General features: G+C 39.9%; 1 protein-coding gene across 13 annotated transcripts in view; it reads right to left on the bottom strand.

The window, feature by feature from the left end:
• Positions 1–1,681: 1,681 nt before the first annotated feature.
• Positions 1,682–13,129, bottom strand: part of RBM39 (RNA binding motif protein 39) — a 32,739-nt gene continuing 21,291 nt past the window's right edge. For 11 of the 13 annotated variants that reach the window (XM_030009878.2, XM_030009880.2, XM_030009881.2 and 8 more), the window contains 7 exons: positions 12,193–12,397; positions 11,923–12,000; positions 6,260–6,292; positions 5,022–5,097; positions 4,750–4,855; positions 2,774–2,852; positions 1,682–2,683 (listed from right to left, as the gene is read on the bottom strand). In XM_030009878.2, the coding sequence (XP_029865738.1) occupies positions 2,583–2,683; positions 2,774–2,852; positions 4,750–4,855; positions 5,022–5,097; positions 6,260–6,292; positions 11,923–12,000; positions 12,193–12,397 (678 nt within the window). In that variant the 3' untranslated portion in view covers positions 1,682–2,582. Of the gene's footprint in view, positions 2,684–2,773; positions 2,853–4,748; positions 4,856–5,021; positions 5,098–6,259; positions 6,293–10,112; positions 10,294–11,922; positions 12,001–12,192; positions 12,398–13,129 lie in introns of those variants that run through there. The other 2 variants (XR_005932130.1, XR_003922788.2) reach the window with 2 other exon arrangements.

Here is a 13,129-nt window from a genome sequence, read left to right as displayed (position 1 = left end):
AGCACAGTTACAGGTACAGCTATGCTGCTAGAGCTAGAAATCATTAAAATTGCTGGAAAATGGAAAACCACTCCTGCCACGTGACAGCTAGAGGTATTTTGTGATCAGTCACAAGGATGACTTCAACAGCAGATGTCGAACCTCCATGTCAGGCCTCTAGCAATGCCTTTCCTAAAGCTCTCCCCTCAGGACTAGCTGTGCTGCAAGTTACTGCATGTCCAGCACAGAACAGCACAGCTTGCCTACACTGCCTCTTTCACAGCATGGAACAGTGCAGCCTTACACCCTCGGTGAGGTGTACTCTGCTGTACAGCCCCTCAGGGAAGGGAAGGACAGAGCCCTGGCTGCAGCTGCCTCCAGCAATAGGAACTTGAAGTGGCTTTTTTCATTCCCTCGGCAAGGGAAGGGGGCTTCACCTGTAGGAACTATGCTACCAGAAACAGGGTCTTTTCCTGCAGTCTGCCTTTATGGGTCTACGAGGTGCTCAACACTTCCCAGGGAAGACCAGGGATTACTCCTGCCCTTCACCGGGCTCTGTAGCACTGCCAGCAGCTAACTATGAAAAGTTTAGTTTAGCATTGCGATCTCCTGTTACTTGTCTTTTGAAACAAGGCTTACCTTTGTTCCCCTACTTCTGTTTAAGGATAATAGTGGACAGGTTAGCAGCAGCAAAACCTGAACCAGCACCTATACAACCTTTACCTAGTACAAGTCCTATTTCCCCCACTTTGAGGGAGAAACACAAATCTGTCACTAAAAGCCTGCTCTCTGCTGTCATGCAGCTCATTAACCCCTGAAACTCCACCAACAGCCAAGTTGAGCAACACAGCTGCTCTGGAACAGCTCAAGTTTTACTCCAACTGGCACTGGCAGATTAATACCAGCAACTAAAAAAATCAAGTCAGGCAAAATTAGAGAGCAGCTTTGCTTGGCTTTCTTCAGCCGTGTCACATAGTCCTAAGACACCCTGCTGCAGTATATTCCCAGCTCCTCCCTGTATCTGCCTTTTTACTGCCTCCACTTGCCCAGTCCCATTTCCTCCTGTGGCTCCCTCCTGAATTGCCGACAACAGTCTCCTGCCACCCTGCAGCTCAGCCACAGCTGCACACACCGTGAACAGCAGCACTCAAGAGGCTGGGGACCAGGTTACCACATTCTGTCTCAGAGCACTAGCAGCATCCCCGGCCAGCCTGTGTTCACCCACCAGGCTGGAACATACTCTCCACACCTTTGTTGCACACCAGTTTTATTAGCCAGTGGTGACAAATGACAGGGAGGTGGCAAAGGGGTACCAAGAGGGCAATCCACTTGGGCAGGCTTCCCTACAGAAAACAGACTAAAAGCCAGCATCAATTACTGCTACATCCCCACGATTCACAACCATTTGTGAAAGGTGGAGGTGGGCAGGGGGAAGTTCTCTCTGGAATGAATCTGCCACAGGCCAGAGAAAGGGCCAAGAGCCCTCCACTGCCCAGGGAGCAAGAAAACCCACAGGCCCTTAACCACAGCTGCAGTACACAGAGGGTTCAAAACAGCAGGAACCAGCCCCTGCCTTTTCTCCTGGAGGAGTGGTATTCCAAACATCTACCATTTCAAAGCATCTCTCACACACCTCTGGTCTTCAGCACACACTGCTTAAGTCACATTAGGAGAGCACACAGAGAAATAAAGCTTCATGAAGGCCTTTTTAAGAGAATTTTATTTGAGTGGTTCTTACAAAGATTGTTGCAATATGAAAGTCTTTGTTTGATAGAAATATCAAGCTGTCTTGTCAAACACACTGAAGTAACCCAAAAATATATTTCAGAGCTCACAGAGCTTAAAAAGAGCAAAGATTATATGCAACCAGAACAAAACATGTTTCTGTATTTCCTACCAATTTTCAGACTTGGCTGAAATCCTTCAACTGTGCCACACTGCATACATAGAAACTTATCTGGAAATGCAGAGATCGTTTTGTTTGGAAACTTAGACACACCTCACACAGTATTTACAAAGAAACTTTTACAGATACATTAATCAAAAGTTACCATCAAGAAATAAAACCCTTCAATCCTCCTATTCTTACCAATTATTCAGCACAAAGCAAGCTGAGTGGCTGTCTAGAGTCAGCTTTCAGTAGCCTTTTGAATTTTCCATTTATACAAAACACTAAATATGTCCCTTCATAAAGTCTATCTCTGATATTAACCTTTAGCAGATCACCTACATTTAGTGAAATGTAAAATGTAATTGCTGCATTAAAAGAAAGGCTTGTGAAACATTAAAAATGTCATTATGTCCCATCTGCCTTTTACAGAGAATTTGTTTTCTATGAGCTACTTCTCAGTTCCTACAGATCACCTTAGTAAATGTACAAGAATTACAAGGCAGAACAAGAAGTCAACAGCTTTGTATACAGTGGAAATGCTAGTTAGGGAGAATGAACACACTGCATTTCTGCTTACTTCATTTTATTTTTAAAGGTAGCAGGAAGTGTACACAAAATGACATTAAATCCTTTCCTTTAGTTTTATCTAAATAAAAGATAACTCAATCTTCCTCCAAAAAATAACTATATACAAAACTGACTACATCCATCTTCATCGTCGAACAGGAACCAGTAGTTGGGTTGCAGTCATAGAATCTGGGAAAAGGCTATGGTACGTTGGAAGAGGTACATACGCTGCTGTAATCATTTTACCTAATCAGAAGATTTAAAAAAAAAATATCAGTATTTGGTCATTTCTGTAATCAATGACCAAATGTAGGTCACTACATGAAAGCCACTCACCTGCAAACCACCTCCCATGCAATGCATTTACAGCTGCAATGGCAGCAGCAATTGAAGGACATTTGACATACACATTGCCCTGTAATACAGAAGTGTTACAGTCCATTAGAAGCTTGAGAAACATCCCCCATCGCCTATTCACGAGACACTGCCTTGTCATGGCTGTGAGGGAGGCAAACCTGCCTCGCTACCTTCCTCCTAGTATCAACCAATAATGCAGAATGAGCATGAGAAAACAGAGCAGTGGCCAGTTTTTTACTGAGATGCATTACCATACTGTTAACAGTTATCTTAGCATGAAACTTTTCAAAAGAGGATTTTGCAAAACAGACCAAATGTTTCTGAAATAGTAAGTAGTGCACTGCTGACTTGCTCGTGATAACCCTTCTAAGAGAGCATCTAATGGCTCCCAATTACAAACCTCTTGCAAAACAGAAAAGCACAAGGAGTTTGGCTACCTCTGCTGCAGGCTAGCCATAAAGTTCCGTCATCACCAACTCTAATCGCAAATGCTTAACTAGATACGCAAGTTCACAGCCTGGTTTTCAAAGGGATTAAGCACTCCCCATTCCCCAGGGCAGGAAGGATGTCCAGCACTTTAAGACAGACTGGTACCATAAAAATTCTCCTACATAAACTTCAGCATCTGTGTGTCTTTACCTGATCAAGGACTGGGACAAAGGGAAAAAACCTGTCACAGCAAGGCAAGAAGAGCCTAAGATGATATCTAACATGAATGACAGACTGATCTTTTACCTTTGCCAGACGCTGAAGCGTTCTATCTGCAAATTAAGCACTACACCAGCCTAATCCGGAGTACTGCAATATTCACATTCAACAACTTCAAGACATACAGATGCCTACAGTAATGCGTAAGCATTTTTCTGGCTGCCTGCTTAAAAATAGAATACTACCAGTAATTCTTGAACCAGATCAGATTCTAGCTGAAACAGATTTTACAGGAAAAGAATATATTAAGGAACAGAATCCAGCCTTCCCTTTAGCAGCCTTTGCCAGCCTGTACTAACTCTTCCCACTGTGATCTCACTCATTCCTCCTCAGGGGGGAAACTTGAGATCAGGGTCTGGTTAAGGCACTAAGCAATTACACACAGAGTTCTGTTCTCAGCCTCCCCCTGCACAGGCATCCAAGCTGCTTAAACCTTGAAATGAGATACAGCAACATAAAGGTTTAGTATTTCTTAACACACCACAGCGTAGACTGGCACAGTACATGAGACCACGTGTTCAGTTGGGACTGCAATCTTTTCACCCACATCAAATCATATCTCCATGGCTGATTACTGACAGCCCTTAGCCTGGGAAGTCTGGCTGGCTGGGAAAAAGCCCTAAGAAGATGGGAGATGAAAACACTGAGAAAATAATGTGACCAGAATCTAAGCCTGGAAAACAGAACAGCACAGTGGAAACTTACGTTCAAATACAGTATTTTTAAATATCAGTGGGTATTTTATATCTGGGTCATCACTGTGCTATTGTGACAAAATGGATTTCATGTAGCAAACAGCTAACTCGTGATATAGTAGCTGTAGCTTTTTCTTTTAAATCCACTTGCTAATGTGAACCAGATTTTCAGCTCTATGTGCTCAGAACCTGCGTGAGTTATGTTGAGGGCTGTTGCATTTTGGGGGCATTTGCCAAAAGCACAGCTTAAAGGAAGAGCCAAATGCCAGAATTAAAGAGGTCACTACTCTCCAGCCTGCATTTCCACAGTAACTTCAGCTGTGTAAATCTGTAGGAGCACCACAAAACTGCTCTCACACCTGCATTCAAGTTACACCCAATGACTCAAAACAGGAGGGAACCACCTACATTCTGCAAAAACTGCAAAGTAACTTCAAGAAATTTAGATTCAGTTTAGGAAAAAGAAAATAGTATTTGTAATAGTCCCTCTATACACTACAAAGCAACAAAACTCCTAAAACCTGCTCAGTGTCTCCTTGGAATCAGGCATACCTGAGCTGAGTTTTTGTCTACATAAATGTGGATAACTCCTCCATGTTTGTTACATTCCTCAATCACATCATCTTTAATTTCTGTATCCCAGCCAGCTTCTTCTTCACTGTAGGGGGTGGAAGAACAACAGGACAGATGGAATTGTTATCACTTGAACAAAATCCACCCCAACACCCATCAAAAAAAACCCTCTGCAGCATTCTCTTTCCTTTCTCAGATGTTAAAGTCATCAACAAATGCCAAACAAAAACAGACAATGATAAATCACTTACGTTTGAGGATTAAACATGTTGGAAAGCTGGAAGCACTGTGTTGCAAGTGGTTGTACAGAAGCAGCTGCAGCCAGAACTGTTGTAATGGAAAAAAAAAAAGTAACAAATCTAAGAACCTGCTATGTATGGCTCCAATTTAAATTCTATCTATTCATTAAAATCCCAACATTCAGCAATAATAGCAACTGTTCTAACTAAACAGAAAAATTGAAGGCAGGAAAGCAAAACTCATAACTAGACACTATCTATAATAAAGAGAAATTTTAAATTGATCGATACAGAAAATAGCACAGATGAACTACAGCTGAAGCTGAAAAGTGAAAAGATAACCCTGCACGTTGATTTTGGCAGATTTTCAATTTAAATATTTAAATGCAGATACATGCATCTTCACATGCATCAAAAATTCTGCCCAAGTTGTATGCCAGCAGCACCTTTTAATTTTTTTCTCCTCATAGAAGCCAAGCAGCAGCTCAGGATGGAGTGGCACCACCTCATCTGACTTCACAGGAAGTGACAGACATCTTTGAGATTTCTCAAAATGTATTTTAAGCACATTGAATTATCCTTCAAAAAAGTATATCTGTACTTTTGTCCCTTGGAAATGCATAACATAGGAAATATTTGACAACTAAAATTAAAAACATTTTAACTGTAGAAAACATCTATGCTCTTTCTCAGTAACTATGAAATTATTACTTGTCATTTGTTGCACCCATCATCACAGTACATCTTATTAAAGATAAGCACTGTCCTATAGCCTGCCCTTTCCATAGGCTGCAAGCTTCTGTTAATTTAGCTGACATAACAGCCACCTTCTCTCTACATATGCAGACATTAAGAGTTGCATAGTTGGAGGAAGATGACAATTGATCCAAGGACAATAACCCCAAACTCCTGATTCTCAAATGACCCCTCTAGTCCCTACCTGTAAGGCAGGAAAAAAGCCCACACCCAACCACACCTAAACCCACAAAGACAGAAACCCACACATTTTCTGGGACTAACATATGGCTGGGGAATGTTACCAACACTGAGGAAATGCTACAAAGAAAAGGTGAAGTGTTCAACCTATGTTCTGTTATTTTCAGTCAATAATCAATACACAGTATGATTCCTACAGACACTAATACAATACACTTTCTCAGGCTGTTGGCAAACTCTACACCAGAAGCATTTCACTTAGACAATCTGCAACAAAACCTACTGGTGACAAGTTATATCAAATGCTAGTTTACCTTCATTCTGCTGAGATAGTCTTGTTTGCAAATCTAAAGAAAAATACACAGAAGTTAATTAGTAGGCTTGCTAGCATTATTGTATCCTTACTTGCCAGCCAGGTTGTTTAACTTTCATTTTTGTGGTTAAGAGCTTGTTCAAGTACTTTAACCCACTCTCTAGTTGTGAGTAATTTCATTCATTTCAGCTTCTCAGCTAGAATATTCTGTAGTTGATAGAGATTCCATGATCACAAAGGTAAACATATTTCAAAGAGAAACAATACCTTAAAAGGAAAGACATAACCATGTCTTTAATTCAATGCATTGTTTCCACCTTGCCTTTGCTGTGCTTGAACCCTTTGTAAGACATATTTATTCCATGAGAAAATAATTATAGCAATTCTTACAGGCATTAGAAGTTTGACATCTTTACTAACAGAAAGCATTTAAGCACACAGTTATCCAATGTGACATTCTGAAAGCAGTTATCAAATTTAATTTCAAGTAGAATAAGGTGATGTTTCACCTCTTATCTTTTCATATAACTGTCATAATGACACAAGTTACTTCAGTGTTCTTCAAATTCAAAACATTTTCAAGTGTTCAGAACATTTAATGTGCCAAGAAAACACTAATTACTTGTTTAATAACATATAGCTGTCCCAATTTGAAGTAATGGGAACAGACAAATACAGACTTTCTAACCATTTCCAAGTATATGACTCCAATACTCGACATCTTTAAACCAACAGAAAACTTAAGAATAAGCCTCTTCACTTATGTTCCAATTTAGTTCACACAAACACAAGGAGTTAGAAGACTAAAGCTAACCATCATCACCTTAATTCACTTGTTTAGGAAGCAGTGAAGTGATGGACCCCAAGTAAGCTTCCACACTTACTTGGAAATACCTGAAAATATGAGGTATTAACATACTGCTTCCCTTTCTAATAAACCCTCCTCCACAACACCGGGGGACTAACAGGAGTAATTTTTTTTTTTTTTTGCTCTAAGTATTAGGCAGTGAGAGCCCCGAAGACAAGTCTTCCTCAAGTGCCTTCCCAAGTGACTTCCATGGAACACCACAGACTGGGAACCATATTGAAAACTAAGAGATGAAAGGAGCAAGGTGTGAAGGGTAAGCTGTAACAAGAATTGGCTATGTTTAGCATGTGTTCCACACAAAGAAATCCTCACCTCCATAGACTGAGAAATACCATAATGGGGAAGACTGTCTTTAGCCTGTATTCTCTGCAGAAACTGCATGGATTTGGCCAAATCTGTAACTAATTACCTAGTTAATTACTACCCAAACCTTTTTGTAAACAAACATGTTTTTTTTAAAAAAAAAACCAAAACCAAATCTCCTGAATTACTCTAGTTCAGTGAGGACAGAGACTTCTCCCTCTGCAATTCTGACACAATTGCACATATACACCATGTGCAGCTGAACTCGCCAAACGTCGGTCAGCCTGGGGCTCTACAAACCGAATGCTCCAGGCCACCTGCACCAAATGTGGCAAACCTATACAGATCACCAGTTCAAATTCTGTCTAGGGCAGAGAGTCAAATCTGTTCTAAACACAAGAAGATGAGCTAACACTATCTTGTGGCAACAGGTTTCATAGGTTATCTACCACCTCTGAAACATAACCCCCTGTCACCAAATCTTTCATCAACTAACTGAATTTTCTTGTCACTCAGAATTGAAGAAATACATTGTCACTCTTCACTGTCAACTCTTACTCTTCCCTACATGCAGTTTTAAATAGTATGTGGAAACTAAAATTAATACATCTGTCAAGTTTCAGTATGTTCTGCATATATAATCTGTAAGAGTAGCGAGTTTAGCATGACTAAGAAGTACACACTTAGTACAGAGAAAGCAGAAATACAGAAATATCTACCGAAGCATTTTGTGTCTTAAAACAAAATGAAGTTGCATATTTATTTTGAAACATAGCTAGCTTTAAGTAAACAAAAGCCTGCCAAGTATTCCCCAGTTTTCTGTGTAATTACTTACAACAGAACAGCAGATCAAATAGAGGTCCTGGATGACACCACCTATTCGTCCCTCTATTGCAGCACACTATCTCAATCTTTTTCATAAACAGATAGTTCCTTCCCAAAAGTAAGGAAGGTTTTATCCCACAGATCATTAGAAGAATGTTCTATAGCCTCACGGTTATTTTAAGTTTCAGATTTTCAGACAGAATTTACTAGAGAACAGAAAGTACACAGCTACAACTGTTTAGCTTCAATTATTTTTCCTGCTGGAATTTTCTCCATAGGAATAACACCCAAGTTCTCAGGTCTCCTGTAAAACTAATTCTTTAGCTTCCCTACTTTAGTTTGATTCAACCCATCTTGAACATGGGTGCCCAGAACTGTTCACAAATGTGTATTACATCTCAGGTGCTCAAGTATGCTACCTCTAGGAACACAACTGCCCTTTCAAAAATGCATCATGCTGACAGTTCATATTCACTCACTGATAAACTGGAGTATTTAGATATTTTCCTTCTCCTTGGCCACCTTCCACTGCTAAGCTCCCAGCCTATATAACTAGAACTTGTTTCAATCCTGAACAGGTGAACAATGTACAACAGCCCAAGAATTCCTTATTGACAGCAACTCTGTATTTACTCACCTCATTCCTACTCTTGTTTAATATTTACATGAATAAAAATGGTCAACAAGATCAACCCAACACCTGAACTTTGGCTTCAACAACAGCCTCTAACCTTCCCAGCTTTCACCTGAAAAAAAATCCCTCTTTCTTTGAGCCAGCTTCTTTATACATCTTGTACTTCCTGTACTACTCACTTCTCTAGTTTAGTAACTTCCAAATGACACAAGTCAAAAGTTCAGAGAGTAGAGTTCTACTACTGCTCCTCTGTCTACAAAAGTCAGTTTTATCATGAATTGTTAGTCTTTAAATGCAACTTCTCTGAAAGTATGCTATACTTTAATAATATTCTCCAGTTTACCCATCTTTAGTATGACTTTTGAAGAAGTGAAGTCAGAGTAACAGGACTGGAAGCCAGCCAGATCATGTTGTTCTTCCTTCAAGTATAGGTAATTTAGAATTAGATGTTCCAGCTATATATTGTATCACAGATTTAAAATATTTATTGACAATAACAGATATCAGACCTCATATTTCATGTACCTATTCCCTCACTAATTTGATGGGAGTTTTCTTACTACTCTGAACTGAATACATTCAGCTCTTAGCTTTTTTTTTTAACCCATATTCCTAGCTTACCTTCCTCAAATTCCAAACTTTATGACCAGTGTCCCCACTAAAAACTACGGCAATGAGATTCTTTTGAAACACCTTGGGAGTATTTTTTCCTTCAACCTCAGCCCTGCTTACTTTTCTCTTCCAGAGCTGGTGAATCTTCATCTATGCTTTCATGGAGCTTACAAGGTCTAACTCAATCTGATTGTTGGCAGGTATTCTCATTTTATCTATTTCCCAAATTAAGAATATTATTTTATTATCAATCCTTTTTCCTATTCTTCATAGGTTGCGTGCTTATTCCTTATTTCTTTTGAGGTAGTTAATCACCCAGTTCAGTGTAGAGCCTGTTTCTAACAGGACTGTTTCTTCTTTCTGTGGAATACAGATCCAATATAGCATTAGCAATTTGGAACTGAAAAAACTTTTTACATCCTGCCTGTTCAAACACCCAAGCTGCTTAGACCACATGAATTTATTGCCTTGTTTCTTCAACCACCGCTTTTGAAATCAGAAGCCTTAGCTACAGACCTGTTTTGTTTATCCTTCCATTTAAATTTGAGCAACTCATGATCCCTCAAGTCAATGGTCATTTCTATTCTCATCCGTAACATCTTCATTACTTACCATATTGAGTTTAAAATAGCATCCCCTCTTCATGAGTCAGTGAGTGTTTGATGAAGAAATTTGTCGGATATCACATCCAGGAATATCTGGGCCCCACCATTATTACTAGCAATTCTTCTCCAATCTGTATCAGGGAAGTTAAAGTCTCCCATAATGACATAATTCCTGGTAATAATTTTCTCTAACAAGAGTAAAGAGATCTTTAATCCATAACCAAATCTCCCTTTGGGGATAGCTCATGACTATGGTAGTAAAATGCTTTATCTTTCTCCAAAGTTACTTAAGTTGCACACGTCTGCATTATTCCTTTTGTACAATGCAAGTGGAATAAACAATGCAACTCCTACCACTTTTATTTCTACAGTTACTAAACATGCACATTCTTCAAAAACCTGTATTCAGCCTTATTTATTCCTCCACAGCCATGTTGTCTCATACTGATTTCATGCTATCCTAACAGTTCAGCTGCATCAGACATTCTTGGCCATGTTCCTGATTTGGGGAGTTTGGATTCCCTTGGCTTGTTTGTTTCAAATATGGGGGTGGGGAAAGGATTAGTGCTTTTTAAAGATATTTCTCTCATTTCTCATTAACTACACCTGTTTCCAAGCAAGACTGTCACACTACTTTATCACCTACATTAAAGGTGATTTAATTTTAAAGTTGTTACCTTTCCTTCTCTTTCTGGACTAGATATGCTTTCTCCTTGCCTCTCTGTCCCTTCCATCTTTTTCTTCTCAAATAGGAAGAAACCTTATTCCTCAACCCACATTTCATTTTCACTAGCCAGTTCCTTTTCCTTCCAAGTGTCTATCTACAGAAAGAGCCTATTATGTTCTTTCAGCAACTGTCTACAGTTTCATGTGTATGCTCTTCTAAAAACTGCACCTGAACTTCAGTAACATGATTCAGGCGTATCTTAAGTCTGAATCACTTCAGTCTCAAACTCTGCTGGAAGACAAACAAAATGCCACTTATTCTTTGTTGATTTCCAGCATCTCGTTATTTGTAATATACAAGTCTTTTCTACTGCTATGACAGCTTCATGCCCTTTGTTCTTCTATTAATAAAAAATAACAAGAAGAAGAAATTCCACTCTGTAAATTCCTAATCTCCTGCAGGAGGTTACTCACTGCTCTAGTTCTGAAGCCACCTTGAGCAGTTTCTTGTTTAGGCCAGCTATGAACTAGCAGCAGCAATCATCTTCTCGGCCTCATTCCCTCTCACGACAAAATAAAGTCTCAGTTACACTTCCAACAAACCCACTTGTAGAACACACAAACTATAGCCAATTCCAAGCAACACAAAAATTCCCTAACATACAGTGTCCTTCCTCACCAGGACATACACTGTATAAACCTAACAATACTGTAGTCTTAGTTGCCGAGTCCCCCATAAAGTCCTAATAACCTTGACCCTGGTACAGCTCTTTTTTTCAGAAAGGTCAATCCCCTTCCAGTTATGAGCCTGCCATTTTTAACAGTCAACATTTACACTGCAGTAGAACACAGGAGGCCCCATTAGTACAGGGAATAGTAAAGATACAGAGATGAAAGCTTGGGATGAATTAAGTGAACTATAACAGATTTGCCAAAAATAATGTAAAGTGAATCAGGCCCAAAGCTGTCATACACTGTCACTGTTTATTTGCTCATGGATTTGCAATGTTTTACAGTTTGTAAAACATACTATGATACCTATGTTTTCATTTTAAAAGATCACAAAATGTAGTTAAGTACCTCAATGTAGTTAAGTATCTCATCTCAAAATTATGAAGTATTTTTTAAAAATAAATAGGTCAGTTTCTTACCTGCCACAGCTCCAAATGCCAAAGATCCGCTCATCTGCAGAGCCTGCTGTGCAGCCGGGGGAATCTGCAAACCAGTACCTAGAACAGCATATGAACATACCCTGTAGCAAGCACTTTTCACTCAGCAGTAACAGAAGTATCAGAAATCTTACTGTTATCAAAAGCTTAGTACCATTCCATGCATTTAGCATAATATTCTGTGGGGTGTATTAATTAAAATTCTGCAAACTTCTGTATTTTCACACATTTCCTATTAATCATCACACGTACCTTCTGCAAGTCTTGCCATCAACTGAAGGCGACCAGTTGTTCCCAAGTCAATTCCAGTCCGTTCCAACTCATCACTGTCCAAAAACGAACTAGCACTGGAAGCATCAGTGCGCTCAGTTACATGTCCAACTTTCATTGGCCTACCAGCCAGCTCAAATCCATTCAGTTGTTCCAACGCCTTTTTGGCACACTCAGAGTCTGAGAACTGTAGATTGGAAAAATATAAATTCAGTAATGCTGCCTACAGGATTCAGCAACACTTCTACTGTATGTAATATCCAGTTACATAAACATTTAGAAGCAGTAAATTTAAGATAACAATATTTTTAGAATATTTAGAATCATTAAGTTTGGAAAAGACCTCTAAGATCATTAAGTCCAACCACCAACCCAACACCACCATGCCCACTAAACCATGTCCTGAAGTGCCAAGTCTACGTGTTTTTTGAACACCTCCAGGGATGGCGACTCAACCACTTCCCTGGGCAGCCTATTCCAATGTCTGACAACCCTCTCAGTAAAGATATTTTTTCTAATATCCAATCTAAACCTCCCCTGGTGCAACCTGAGGCCATTTCCTCTCGTCCTATCACTAGTTACTTGGTAGAAGAGACCAGAATCCACCTTGCTACAACCTCCTTTCAGGTAGCTGTAGAGAGCGATAAGGTCTCCCCTCAGCCTCCTCTTCTCTAGACTAAACAGCCCCAGTTCCCTCAGCCACTCCTCATAAGACTTGTGCTCCAGGCCCTTCACCAACTTGGCTGCTCTTCTCTGGACACGCTCCAACACCTCAATGTCTTTCCTGTAGTGAGGGGCCCAAAATGGAACACAGGACTCAAAGTGCGGCCTCACCAGTGCTGAGTACAGGGGAACAATCGCCTCCCTGCTCCTGCTGGCCACACTATTTCTGATACAGGCCAGGATGCCACTGGCCTTC

The sequence above is a fragment of the Aquila chrysaetos genome, chromosome 3, assembly GCF_900496995.4.
Source record: "Aquila chrysaetos chrysaetos chromosome 3, bAquChr1.4, whole genome shotgun sequence".
Lineage (NCBI taxonomy): Eukaryota > Metazoa > Chordata > Aves > Accipitriformes > Accipitridae > Aquila > Aquila chrysaetos.
The sequence above is the reverse complement of the archived record's forward strand: the minus strand, read 5'-3'. Positions and strand labels throughout refer to the sequence as shown.